At 36.2% G+C, this 14,541-nt stretch overlaps 1 protein-coding gene across 7 annotated transcripts in view; it reads left to right on the top strand.

Annotated features, from left to right (window-relative positions):
* Positions 1-14,541, top strand: part of Vps13b (vacuolar protein sorting 13 homolog B) — a 567,993-nt gene that overhangs the window by 161,691 nt on the left and 391,761 nt on the right. For 6 of the 7 annotated variants that reach the window (XM_076911259.1, XM_076911261.1, XM_034516325.2 and 3 more), the window contains 2 exons: positions 4,308-4,442; positions 5,224-5,397. In XM_076911259.1, coding sequence (XP_076767374.1) covers positions 4,308-4,442; positions 5,224-5,397 — 309 coding nt within the window. Of the gene's footprint in view, positions 1-4,307; positions 4,443-5,223; positions 5,398-9,427; positions 9,580-14,541 lie in introns of those variants that run through there. The other variant, XM_076911260.1, reaches the window with a different exon arrangement.

Below are 14,541 nucleotides of genomic sequence, written 5' to 3' on the forward strand. Positions count from 1 at the left end.
CCTTAATGCTTCCTTTTTGTCTCTAAGGATTTGTCACATCATATCAGCGTTACCTGAGTAATCTAAGGTCATCTCCCCACTGCAGATTAACTCGTTTGAATCTTTTAGTGTTCTCTATGTCTGTCTCCCTATTGACCCCCTCTCTCACAAGTAGTGCAATATTATTGTCCTTGCTACTAAGGATCTAGTTTTAAGACCAATACTTTGTTCTTCCTTTGTCTTCAGTAACTCTGCTTATTAAGACTGTATAGTGTTACATGCTATCTTGAAATTTTTCTCTTTTAAAACTTTTATAGAATTTGTGTGGCTAGTTTTTTGTTCTTGCTTCATTAGTATTTCTTGTACATGTTTTCTAAAACATAGAAATCCCAAATGTATGCTTTAATTTTGTAATGATTTTTTTAGTGTACTTTCCTCATTCAAAGTCTATTTGGTCTCCAGTCCAAATCTAAGATGTCTTGAAATTTCCTTTTGTTTTTCTTTTGTTGCGCTCTGTTTCTCAGATGAGTGTTTCCTTTCTTGATCCACTCTGCCCTCTTGGGGTATAACATTCTACGGTTAGCATCCTAGCACAGGAAGTCATCTGCTTGTTTGAAGAAATCTTTGTTTCTTTATTTTACCTTGTATCCTAGCTTTATTTCTGTTGCTGTGGTAAAACACCCTGAAAGGCTATCCTTTTCCCTAAAAGCAGCAACTTTACAGGAGAAAGGTTTGCATTGAATTACAATTCCAGGTAATAGTTTATTCAAGGTAGGAACCTGAAAGCATCATGCCTGCAGCCTTTCTTTGTTGCTTGTGTTCAGTTAACCTTTTCTACTCTTATATAGACTAGTCCCACAGCTGGGAATGGAGCCACCCAGAGTCCTAGATCTTCCTTCCCCATATCCAGATATGCCCACAAGCCACCCTGGTCTAGATAATTGCTCATTATGACTCTCTTCTCCAGTGATGCTGTGTAATGTTAAGTTGACAGTTAAAAGTAACCAGAACATAATTACATGTGACTGGTCATTTGGCTGGGTATAGAGTTTTAGATTGGGATTTGTTTTTCTGTAGAGTTTCAAAGCATTGCTTACTTTCCTTCTTGCTCACTTATCAGACTTGTTGAGATGGTTGATGTCATTTTTGTTATTTAGCCTTTGCATATTGTCTCAGTTTTGTAATGTTTCTAGAGCTGTCTTTTTTTTGGTGTTAACTCAGAAGGTTAACTCAGAAGGTTACCTCAGTAGGGCGCGTCTATTATAACACGAGCACTAGCTGGAATAAATATGTGTATTTATTTTTATTTGAAAAGACTTATGTGTCTTCTGCTTCTATTCTGCCTTTTTGGGAAATGTTCTTGAATTATTTCTTAGGTGATTCCCCCCCCCAATGTTACTAGTATTAAGGATTGAACCTTGGTATATAATATATTCTCCCAAACAGGAGTTGTTCCAATGAACTATCTCTATATAATTCTATTTTTCCATGTAACAGGCACTATCTTTATTAGAGCAGCTGTGATCACTTACAAGGCACACCTTGTAGGATTCTTCTGCTTTTAAATGAATTGATATAGACTGACAGTCAGTAAAGTTAGAGAGAAGCAGTGAAGGGTGCTAGTTTTATGTCCCTTTTTTCATCTATGATAATGTTTGGATTAAGGTAAATTATATACTAATTACAACATCTTGCAAAGCACAGCAGTGTTGACTATATGGAAGAGCTTGACATCCTGTGCGTGTATATGTATATTTGTGCATGTACCCATATGTGCTTATTTTGGGGGTCAGAAGAGGATATTACATACTGTACTATTTCACTGTCTACTCTATTTCTTTGAAATAGGATTTCTCACTGAACCTGAAAGTTGGACCCAGGAAGTTTCATAGGTTCTTCTTTCACCAAAATCTACAGTGTTAGTATTGACCTGTGGCCACAACTCAGTGTTTTATTTGGGCGTCTGATTCTCCAGCTTGTATAGCTGACTCTTTTACTCAGTCACCCATATCTCTAGCTTCATTGACCCTTTCTAATATGGAAAAATATGGTTTAAATTTTGCCTCTTATTCATTTTGCCAAATCTGTATTACTCCAAGCCTTTGTTTTTCTATGTGTAAAATGAGAACAGTAAATAGTTTTCTTATTTTGGTGTGTGATAGATAAATAAATTTGGAACAATTAAGTGTTCAGTCAATGCCAGATACTATGATACTTCTATTGCTAGGATTATAAATATGTAAGCGTTGCTGTCATCTAATTTTCTTGGCTATTATTTAAGTGTTTGCAGTCATGGCAATTGCATATCTGAGAAATATACAACATTTGGATACCACTCTATTAGCTTCACACATTCTTTACATCTGTTACAGAGCTCAGTTCAGCTTCTGTTCTCAGGATGACTACTATTCATTAAATAAGTACTAAACGTGGGAAATGAACAACTAAGTGACACACATTGTATAGTGACTGTCTTATTCTGCTCCTGTAGTAAACACCTTGACCAAGAGCACCTTGGTTTGGAAGGGGTTTATTTTGCTTAGGCTTCTGGTAATAGCCCATCACTGAGGGAAGCCAAGACAGTAACTCAAGTGAGGGCAGGAATCTGGAGGCAACAACTGAGGCAGACACCCGGAGGAACACTGCTTACTGGAGTTTTCCTTAGGGCTTGTTCAGCCTGCCTTCTTACAGCATTAAGGCTTATCAGCCCTTGGGTGTCCCCACGTATGACACCTAGACTTACCCCTATCTTAAAATTCTTAAAAAGAGGCATATTCTCAAGGTTTTTTATTCTTAGATGATTCATTCTTTCTTTCTCTCTCTCTCTCTCTCTCTCTCTCTCTCTCTCTCTCTCTCTCTCTCTTTCTTTCTTTCTTTCTTTCTTTCTTGTGTAAGTTGACAGAAACCAACTAGGACATGACTAAGGTGAAGATTAGAAATGCTGGTTAGTATTTGGGAAGGTTTTTGTTTTTGTTTTTTGTTTGTTTGTTTGTTTGTTTGTTTTAAATCACTTTTACCTTTCAGCCATTTCGGAATCATTTGCCTTGTTAAAGTTTTGATCATTGATTAGGAAGACTTTCATGATATTTTGGAGAGATAATGTTTAGTAAAAAAATAATATGACATAGGAAGCTTATTTTTAGAATCATATGTAATTTAAGTCTTCAAATATGAAGGACAATACTTTGTATTTCACTAAAACTTGAGGTGAAGGACAGAAGGGAAATGGTGTGCCTGGATGTTTATACTCAAAGTGAGCAGGAGAGAAATAGGATTATTCTGGAACAGATAGGGCATTGTTTAACACTCAGCTTCTTGTGTTTATTACCGTTTGTGCATGGTGCAAACACTTGTGCATAGTTAACACGTCTAATTCATGATATTCTAATCTATACAATGACGATAGTAACATTTCTATTACAGTATTTTGTACAGACTGAATTCACTTGCATTCATTACACAATGCAATGTTTGAGTAAATGTTAACTGATTACAGACCCTTCTGTGAAATTTAGTTTTCACCTTCAATCTATGAATAAAGAATGAGGAGTTCAATAGCTATATTATAGTCTTTTGTAGAGACTGAGTCCATTTGTGTAGAGAACACAAAGTAAGTCCATAGAGAACACAAAGTAAGTCCAGAGTACATGTTAATCATGAGAGATGATCCTTCATTTTTTCCTCTTCTCTCTTCCCCTTTCCTTATCAGAATTATATTCTGTAGATTTCTCTGCTAGTATAATTCTCCCCTGCTTCATGACCTAAATCAGGGTTGACCATTGAAATGCAAGTTTCTCAGCTAGTTTATATTAGTAAGTATCATGCAATAGAAATATTATGTCTACTTTTTGGGTATTTGATAAAAGTCCCTTTGTTTTCTTTGCTTATAAGAGATTGTATTTTAACTTATGAACTTTCTTGGACTGTTTTATTTCTATCTCTTCACTTAGGAAGTTTCCTTCATAAATGTCTTCGCTAAAATAAATTAAACTTGTTTCATAATGTAAAATTCATCATGTATTTTAAAACTAAGTATGATTTTTAAACTTCCTCTTGGGTTTTAGGTAATGATTTCTGCATTTAGTTTCATGTCTTGAATCCTACTAATCAAGATCTGTTCATAAATATAGTTATGAGAATTCAGCCCATTTATTTTAAAATTGCATCCTTTTACCTTTTAAATCCTGAACTCTGCAACTTAACACAAATACTGTAAGACCATCTGAGGTAGATAATTAAAGTATAATTAACTTTAAATACCTTGGTGAAGGAGCATAAAAATTATTTAAATTCAATCAGCTAGTACATTTGCAGTTTTCTTTTATTAGGTGTGAAATCTAAGAATCCCCTGCCAACTCTTGAGGGCTCAGTCCAGAATGTTGAACTGAAGTACTGCAGCACATCGTTGGTCAGATGTGCCTCTGGGACCTTGGGATCAATAAAGATTTGTGCCAAAGCCCCAGGTATGTGCAGCTGGCCCGTGTAAAACTTTATTGCCTGTGTAGGAGAATCGGCCTTGCCATTTACAAGGAGCGTTTGCTGAAACAAGAGTTTACTCAGTGTTCCTATGAATCAGAGCTTTTCATTGTTTTATTTATACTTAATACTTTTAACAGTGCAGGGATGATACTTATTGACTTTAACCAATTAATTTTCAGTTAAGGTGAAGAACTTTACACAGTTTTAACAGTAGTTATTATGAAAAATTAAAAGTATATTTATTTTTGCAGTTTTGACAGTGATTTGAATTACATATGATAATTAGCTTAATATTGAATTAATTAAGTGTTAGCATAGTAGATTTAAACACAAAAATTGAGTGTTATAAAAGTTAAGTTGTAATTTATTCCTCTGTTTTGCAATGTTTTGTTTCATAATGTTCTTCTTAAGCTATATGCAATTCTTTCAGCAAGCCTAAATTCCATCATATCATTGTATGTATTTTGCTGAAGTATATCTCTATGTCATTTCATGTTATAAACTGTTCTGCGCATGTGCTCTGAGCATGATCTGCATTCATTAGCAAATGTCAAAGTTAATTTAAAACTTAAAATAGCTTTATTAGTTAGACTCCTTAGATTATTAACTAGATATTCAGGTTAAGTAGCAGCTATTATTAAGCCATTATTTTAGTGATATATTTTCAGATCAACCATTCCCAAACTACTGTACTGTATATATGAAATTTTATTTTAAAATTTTTCTTCCCCTTTTCAATTTTTCTTATTCAATATTTCTATTCAGGTGACAGTGGAAAAGAAAAATTGATTCCTTTGCTTCAGGGTCCTTCTGACACTAGAGACCTTCACAGCACCAAGTGGCTTAATGAAAGTAGAAAGCCTGAATCTCTCCTAGCTCCAGATTTGATAGCCTTTACCATCCAAGTTCCTCAGTACATGGGCGACTGCCACCACTCTGGTAAGTGCAGGCCCAGCAAGCGCCCTTCAGTTTGTGTTTTCATTTTTAGTATGAAATTTTGTTATTTCTTTGGAGGTGAATTGTTGGGGTTTCACTATAATTATTCTTTTCTAAGATTCTGTTCATTTCACTATTGATAAATGAAGTATTTATAAATTATGATCTTATTTTGGGAAAGATTCAAACTGCACGTGTAGCATGTAAACACAGAATTGTGTGTACATGCGTGTATGCAGGTGTGTGTATGTTCGTGTATATGTATGTGTATGTGTATATGTGTGTGTGTATGTGTGTGTATGTCTGTGTGTATGTGTATATGTGTGTGTATGTCTGTGTGTATGTGTATATGTGTGTGTATGTGTGTATGTGTATGTATGTGTGTGTGTTTGTGTATATGTGTGTGTATGTCTGTGTGTATGTGTATATGTGTGTGTATGTCTGTGTGTATGTGTATATGTGTGTGTATGTCTGTGTGTATGTGTGTATATATGTGTGTGTATATGTGTATATGTGTGTGTATGTGTATATGTGTGTATGTGTGTGTGTATGTATGTGTGTATGTGTGTATATGTGTGTGTATGTATGTGTGTATGTGTGTGTAAGTATGTGTATATGTGTGTGTGTATGTGTGTGTATGTCTGTGTGTATGTGTATATGTGTGTGTGTATGTGTGTGTATGTGTATGTGTGTGTGTATGTATGTGTGTATGTGTATGTGTGTGTATGTGTGTGTATGTGTGTATAAGTTTTAGACTATAGCCTTTCCTCTAATCTAGATTTTCTAATGCTACAGCACTTTGTGACTCAGAGTTTCTCACATTAAAACCACACATTTAGCCAACTCATAACTTAATAAAAAGGAAATGATTTTGATCATGAAATCAGATAAAATCTAACAAATGAAAATGACTCAGAAGTTGTGATTTCTTATGGTTCTGTTATTTGTTTATTTTTTTTGCATTGTCGTTTATCCAGTTCTATAGTAGCAGAATCTCAACTGTTATGTTGAAAGTCCATATCATGAGGATGGCTATAGAATAGAACAGAAGGAAGCTGTGGGAAATTGTGTCATCCATGTACACAGTGATGTCCTTAGGAAACCCAAGGTCGTTAGTCAGTGAAGCTAAAAAGGAGGGTTCCTTAATAGACTTCTTACGGGATTCATCTAAGAGGAGACCTCTGTTAATATCATTCAATAAATACTGTAGCTTAGAGGGAACACATGCTAATACATTCAATACAAAAATTAGAAAAGATTTATAATTATCCAGATCGTAAGTGTGCATAGGCAGAGACTAAGGAAGCACACAGGTGCACATTTTCAAGACTGTAATAGAGATGTGAAATCAACAGTAAGAGTCTATGTACAGCTGAGACATTAGTCGCAGTTTAATCTGGAAATGAGTCGTTTGAAAGGCTAGTTTTAAAATGTTGTACCACGATGTTATCAAAGAAAACACTCTTTCAAGAGAAGGAATTATGTACAAGGCAGAATGCCACTGGCACCGAACCAGATGCTCAGATCCATGGAATAGATACAAGACGTAATGATGACCCCACACAGCTAAAACAGTCTGAATTTTGCCCAAGGCATCTAAAATATACACAGAAAGAATGGTAGTTCCTTTAACAAAGGTTGCTGGTAAAAACTGAATACACATATGCAGAAAGCCAAAAGTGGATTCTTGTTTCCTCACCCTGTGTTTAATTCAACTCCAAAGGGATCAGAGATATAAGGCTTGAAACTTTGAAACTGTTCGGAGTAAGAAGAGAGGACACATTGACTCCATAGGAGTCAGAGCATCCCAGCAGTAACAGAAACAATTGAGCGACTGAAAAGCACGACCACGTGAAGCTAAACAGCTTAGGCCAGGGCCTACTCCACAGGAGTCCAAATAACGCAGAAATAATAGAAACAATTGGTAAATACTATCACATGAAATGAGAAAGTTTTTGTACACCAAAAGTAATAGTCAGCAGAGTGAAGAGACTTGTACAGAATCAGAATCTTCACTAGGTATCACAGGAAGGGTGGCGAGTGTTGACACACACTATACACAAACAATGAAAACATGATGCCAAAAAATATGATCCGGTTAATAAGTAGGCAAATGAACAACAGGACAGATACTTTTAAAGTGCTGGAGTACCTAGGCCAAGAAGCACATGAAAACATGTTTGCAATTCTTAACCTTCATGGGAATACAGATCCAAACTATTCTGGAATTCTGTCTTATCCCAAACAGAATTAAAATTTTCTTTTTTTATGATATCTGCTATATAAATACAGTATTGAGGAAATATTGACGAGAAAAATATTTTTCAAATATTGAAAGTATATGCTTTCAAAGTATATGCTTTTTCAGAATTTTCATCAGACAAGAACAAAAGTTCCCATACGTGCAGGGAAAGGAATGATAATACAATCCTGTTGATAGTGTACAGTTATCTCATCACTGTGAAAACAGAACTGTTTTATGTTTCCGCTGTACCATCTCTGGATGTGGACCTCAAAGAATTCCCTCGGCTCACTGCAGACACACTGGTGCCCATGCTTATTTTCACATTAGTAAGAAAGCCAAGTGATGGGACCAGTCTGTATGCTCCTCAGAGATGAGCAGGTGAAAAAGTGGCATGTACACACACACACACACACACACACACACAGATGTTTTTCAGTAATATGCATAAAATTATGTCATTTTCAGAAAACTGTTTTTGAAATCCTGGTCGTCATATTAAATGTAAGCATTTTTGTTGAGCATGGTTATCGATACAGACTTGTTGCTCTGTAGGAATATGAGACAGTCATGAATGACTCTCAGTTTATACTCCAAGTATAGGTGTGCTGTATTTCAGTCTCCAAGCTGGTGTCAGGAGACCCTTTCACATAAGACCTCTCCCTGTTGGTCTCTGGCCTTCTTTCTCTCCATATTTCTTACTGTAACTATGTTTTTGCATATACTTTTTTCCCTGTTGATTATTTTTAGTACCTCTTGTCGTTTTTCTTTCTATATTCGCTTAGTTCCAGTTCAGTCTCAAAATCTCTCTCCTGTTTCTACCTCTTTTGAGAAGCTTTCTCTGAATCTTCTCCATCCCCCTTTCTCCTCACCCAGTTTGAATAGGTCTGTTCCTGTTTGTCATAGCGGCATGTATTTTTCTTTCTTAGCTTTCCTTACAGTACATACTTACATAATCTGCCATCACCACCTGACAGTGATTTCCATACTTAGTTGCTGGCTGGTTGTCACATTTTCTTCAAGTCCTCACATTGTCTGACATGTAAAGAATGCTTGAGATGACTAAAAGCGTGATGAATAAATGAGCATTCATGACAAATGGTCTGAAGTAGGACTGTGTCTGACAGGCAAATAGTATGTTCTTAATGCTTCTAGCTCCCTCACCCGTTTTCTTTCCACGTTTCTGTCTTCTTTTTAGCAGGTAACTACACTGCTAGAGCCTATCTGTCATCTTCCTCTGATAGTTTTAATTACCACTAGATAGCTTGTTCACTGGATTGTAACTTGCATTGTTCTGGTCTTTCCAGTGACATAAAGTGGTCTGTCAGCTGCAGTGTGCCTCATAAAACTCACCCTCTCAGCGCTCACTGCACATCTTTGGCCATCTTGCCTTTTCCATTGAAACCTTGGTCATTCTTGGCACTGTTAATGTGCTAGTGTCTATAGGCCTGATGAGTGTTGTTTACAAATCCTGAGAGTACAGACACTGATTGATTTTTTTTCAATTATTATTTCAATGATGTCTATATAGTTCATAGCTTTGGAAGATAACATACAGTATCTCCTTTAGGAATCAACGGGCTTACTGCCTGTTTTATCAGTCCCTCCACTCAGGTTCGTATAGCGAGTGTTTTTTGCCATGCGCACACATCATTTGTACATGCACACTTTGGAATAGTTTCCAGTAATAAGGAAGAACAAAATGACACCATTTTCAGAAAATGTTTTGAAGTGATGCTCATCACATTAAATGTAAGACGATGAATATTGTGTGCCTTCTCTCACACTTAGAGAAAATAAGGCTGTACAACTAAACTGGTGATTATTTGTGAAGTGAGGAGAAGAGAAAATGGAGAGCAACAGAGAACTTCAGTGTACAGGTCCACACACAGACACAGACATGGAGCTGCAATGAAATGAAGCACTCTGACAGTTAATAAATTCTAATAAAGTAAAGCAGTGTACTTCTTTATCTTCTTTAAAGAAGAAAGTTTTAGTTTCATAACAGTAGTATATTAAGCAAAACCTAAACTAAGATAACACCTATGGATAAAGGATTTTTCCAAGTATTTTAAGGCGGAGTCTCTTTTTTTCCCCTTTGACTTTTATGCTTATGGTGGATTTTTTTTGGATATTTTATTTGCATTTCAGATTTATCCCCTTACCCCCTTCCCTCCCCCCCCCCCAGGAACCTCCTATCCCATCCCCTCTCCTCCTGCTTTTATGAGGATGTGCACCCCCCCCCCCACCTCCCCGCCCTCAAATTCCCCTACACAAGGCATCTAGCCTTCATGGGACCAAGGATCTTCTCTCCCACCTATGCCCACAAAGCCATCCTCCCCTACATATACAGCTGTAGCCATGGTCCCTCCCTATGTGCTCCTAGGCTGGTGGTTTAGACCCTGGGGAGCTCTGGTTGGTTGGTATTGTTGCTCTCCTCATGGGGCCACAAACCCTTTCAGCTCCTTCAGTTCCTTCTAACTCCTCCGGAGAGTCTCTTAACTGTCCTGCTGTCACACCACAGAAATAGCCATGGCTGGAACAAAGGTCCACACTCTATTTACTAAAATGGAAAGTGGTTAGTGTGACCTTTGGTTCTCTACCCCTGTGCAGAGAGGCAGGGTTGCTGATTCAGTAGATTATCTTTTTGTTAACATCTGTTTAGTCTTGTTTTAAAATCTATATTATATAATAACCAATTTGAATAATTATCCTTGCTGTAGTTTTGGCTAGAATTTGTATTTGAATCATGGACTTAATAGGGTATTGAGCTCACCAGACTATCTGTGGTTTGTGCTACTATCTAGTGAAGCACATTACTGTTTGAATCTACCATATACTTTTGTGTTAAATGGAGTCTTCTAAATTTTATTTTTGTTATGAACAGAATTCGAATAGTTTAATGAACCAAGCATATTCAAATAATATCATAATCTTTTAAAAATAATATTTGTATTATTTCTTATAATTTAAAACTATTCTTAGGGTCATAAAATTTTCTCCCACAAACTTTCAAAACACTCTAAAAACCAGTTGGCATAGGATGAATTGTCCGTGACACTTAATGGCACTTACTGGGCACTTTATAGTTTCTCCTCTTGTTAAGGAAATTCACATCATCTAGATTATATTTTCACTTGGTGGTTTTTTTTATGTATTTGTATGTAAACATTAATGTAATCATGTATGTCATTTTAAAAGAAATATTCTTTTGAGCATGATTTAGTCCTTAAATCTGATGTATTTTTAAATTATTATTATTTCTTTACTTAGGACATTTTAAAATTCAGATTTTCTTCCTATCTTGGAAGTACCACCCACATTCCCGGCTTAGCATAGATAGTAGGGAAGTCATAAGTGTTTTTATAGAGCCAGTGTGAGTTTGATTAATCTTTTGAACAAGAAACTGGATTTGATGGTAAACGTGTTTTATAGAGGATTCAACTTTATATTGTAAAAGTTCGCTTTAAAACATAAAATCTAGAGAAATAAAGTCAATGCCTACCCGGTTCCCAATAGTTTTTGAATTACTATTTTATAACTATAATGATAATAGATATGGTGCCTATATCTCTATTTTGTATCATTAAAACAATAAAATTTATTGTATTACTTTAAAAAAAAAAGAAACTGGATTTGAGTTGAATGTGTGTATCTGTGCTGCAGTATCACTGATGTTACAGCCAAATCAAGTCAAGATGTCTGTAATGAAGGGTAAACAGCTTAGAAACAGCCTTTCCAGACTGAAATATCAACCTCTTGTGGCTGGGACCTGTCTGGCTTAGACCTCTGCAGGTCCTGTTCATGCTGCCTCAGTCTCTGACGTTATAGGTGTGTCAATCCTGTTGTCCTGAAGAAATAATCCTTGGCTCCTTGGTGTCTCCCTTCCTCACTTGCTCTAACACTCCTTCTGCCTCCTCTTCCACTGACTTCCCTGAGCCCTGAGGGTAGGGATTTCTTGTAGACGTCTCATTTTCCAAGGTCGCTACTCTACACATTGACAAGTTGTGAGTCTCTGTATTTTTTCTTATCTACTGCAGGAAGAAGCTTCTCTGATGATGGCTGAGCGTCTTAAGACACTGATCTATGAGTAGAGCAGAGTGCTGTTAGGAGTCATTGTATTGCTGTGTTCCTTTAGCAGAACAGTAGGGCAGGCCCCATGCTAAGCAACAGAAAATGAATTCAGTGCTCATTTTGGAGGTTTGTGGTCTTGCAGTGCTTTGAACATTTTTGTTTTCCACTTTTAACCTTACAGATCATTTACTTATGTATTATAATTTTCAATTTTATTTTTATGGGTTTTCTCTGTGGGTAAATGTGTTCTTTTTCAGTGTCTTTATGTATTTTCTGTGCATTTTCTTTGGCTCTTTTGTTTGTTTTTTGTTTTAATTTTCTTATGATATATAGTTATTTTAATTGCCTTTTCGTATTCTAATGAGAGAAAGCTTGTGGATTTGATGATGAGAAAGTGGTTAGGATCTGGGAGGAGTTGGGAAGGGGAAACCAAAATCAGAATATGGGGAAAAAGTCTATCTTCACTTAAAAACAAGAGTCTACTTTTGTCTTTATAGCATAGTTGAAAATCTCATTTAGTATCTCATAGTAGTGCTTTGCCTTTGAAGTTTTAACAACTTCCTTTGTGCTGACCCGATTGCATTCTCACTTCAGTTTACATGAAAGGACCTGAGGGTTCTTGTGGGATCTTAATGTGCCAATTCAAGTTATTAGAAGTAGACAAACATGTTTCTGCGGCTTTTTTTTTTAATGTAGAACATTTTATCACAGTAATTTATTTATAGATAATATTTTAAAATGTTTTAGATGAACTTTTCTTTATATGTCGTCATGTTTTGCCCCTGCAGTGCATCTTTTCTCACATAGATGACCCTTTCACAAAGACTCCCATAATTTATATATCTATGAAATACTATGAACATTTATGAGGAAGAAGGCTTTATACTGACTCCTATAGAACTTATCCTAATTTACCTTGTTGACCATTAGTAAGACTTCCTTTAAAATCTTTGGATAACTTTAATTATTTGTGCAAGTTGAAGTACATCCTTAATTTTTCTTCTTCCCTCTCTCCCTCCCTTCCTCCCTCCTTCCCTCCCTCCTTCCCTCCCTCCTTCCCTCCCTCCTTCCCTCCCTCCTTCCTTCCCTCCTTTCCTCCCTCCTTCCCCCCTTTCCTTCCTTCCTCCATTCCTTCTTTCCTTTGTTACTGTGTATGTTGGTTTGAGTGAACTATTCTTCCATGTGTCTGGCATTTGAATACATGCTTACTAGTTGGTGGCTATGTATGGGGAGCCTTAAGAGGTATGACCTTGTGGTAAAAATATGTCACCCAGAGGAAGCTTTAAGGTTTCAAAGTCATGAGCCATTTCCAGCTCACTTTCTCTGCTGTCTGTCTGTGGTTTAAGATGTGAGCCCTCGGCTACCATTTTCAGCTACCACATCTGCTGCTGTCTTCTTACCATGGCGGCTGTCATCTCTCTGGATCCATAAGCCCAACCAAACTCTGTAAAGTATGGTGGTCATGGTATTTATCACAGCAGCAGGTCTTAGTGAGTCACCCGACTTGACCTGGAACTTGAGATCCTTTCCCCTCATCTTTGCTGAGTGCCACCACACATAGCACCAGTTTTTTAAATATATAATACTCAAAGCAGTGTTTTCATCCTAGAGTTGGAAAGATAGAAGGCATTTTCAGTGCCTTCTACAGTGATGTAAAAAACAAGTGTTCTTTGTAACATAATATTTGCCAATTAAACATAAAATTACCAATTTAAGACATTCTTTTTCTTCTTCAGAATAATTAAACTTCATAAACCTAGTATTAAGCTCTAAATTTTATCATGTTTCCATGAATGGAACTAATTTTATCTGCTAATTATCAAAAATCAAGATGGGGAGTCTTATTATTAATGGAAAGTCAAAGTTAGAATTGTAGTCTCTGGAAATTCAGTTCATTTGTGTTAGTAGACCTGTTGATTAAAACATACCAAAAATGCACACCATTCAAAGTTCTTTGGGCAGATAGGAATTTCTAAGAACATCTAAAGTAGAGATGGTGCTTTCATTAAGGAAATGTCTTGTTTCACAGAATTCTCTTTATAATGTAAAATTAAGTGGAATGCCTTAAGTAATGGTTTAAGTCATTTTGACAGGGCATTTGACTAGAAATGCTTATATATTGGGCCAATTAAAGACAATTTGCATTTGTGGTTTGGGTATAAATATGTAGAAATTATGCCCATCTATCTTACTACATTTCCTATGGCTTCCCTGAAGACTTCACTATGTGCTTTATCTGTAATTATTGCCAGTTTCTCTCATAGTCCCACTGGGCTTCCCATGCAGAAGTCTGTCCTCTTGATGACAGAGCTTGCCCAAATGATTTCATGCTCCTAGTATTTTTTTTCCATGGGAATTAGAGGTAAAATGTAACTACCGCTGAATAGAGAGTCTATTTTTGTAATTTTGGAGTTCAGGCTGTGTTATTGGAACTAAATGAAGAGATGCAGGTGTTCTCCAGTCTAAAGCCTTTGGGAGTTTTGAGGGTAAATGTTTGAAAAGAAAATGCATGTGTTTCTAGAGTCAAACAGCAGCTGTGAGACAAGGATTTATGTTTTTTCTCAGAACTTTAGATTTCAGAATGTTACATTTAATCACAAGCACAGAAGGGGGAGTGAATGTTAAAGATGTTATGCATAAAGTACGTTTCCTGATCTCTTTACCATGCAAAGCAGTTGTGGGAATATGTGAACATTGCGACTTGTCAGCATGATGTAAACGATTTCTAAAAGATTATGGTAGTTACAGGATAGAGCATTTTGAAAATATTGCATTTGTAATACAATTTTTATCCCATTAATTAATGAGACAATCTATTTTCCATTTGGAGG

This window comes from Arvicanthis niloticus, chromosome 13, assembly GCF_011762505.2.
Source record: "Arvicanthis niloticus isolate mArvNil1 chromosome 13, mArvNil1.pat.X, whole genome shotgun sequence".
NCBI lineage: Eukaryota > Metazoa > Chordata > Mammalia > Rodentia > Muridae > Arvicanthis > Arvicanthis niloticus.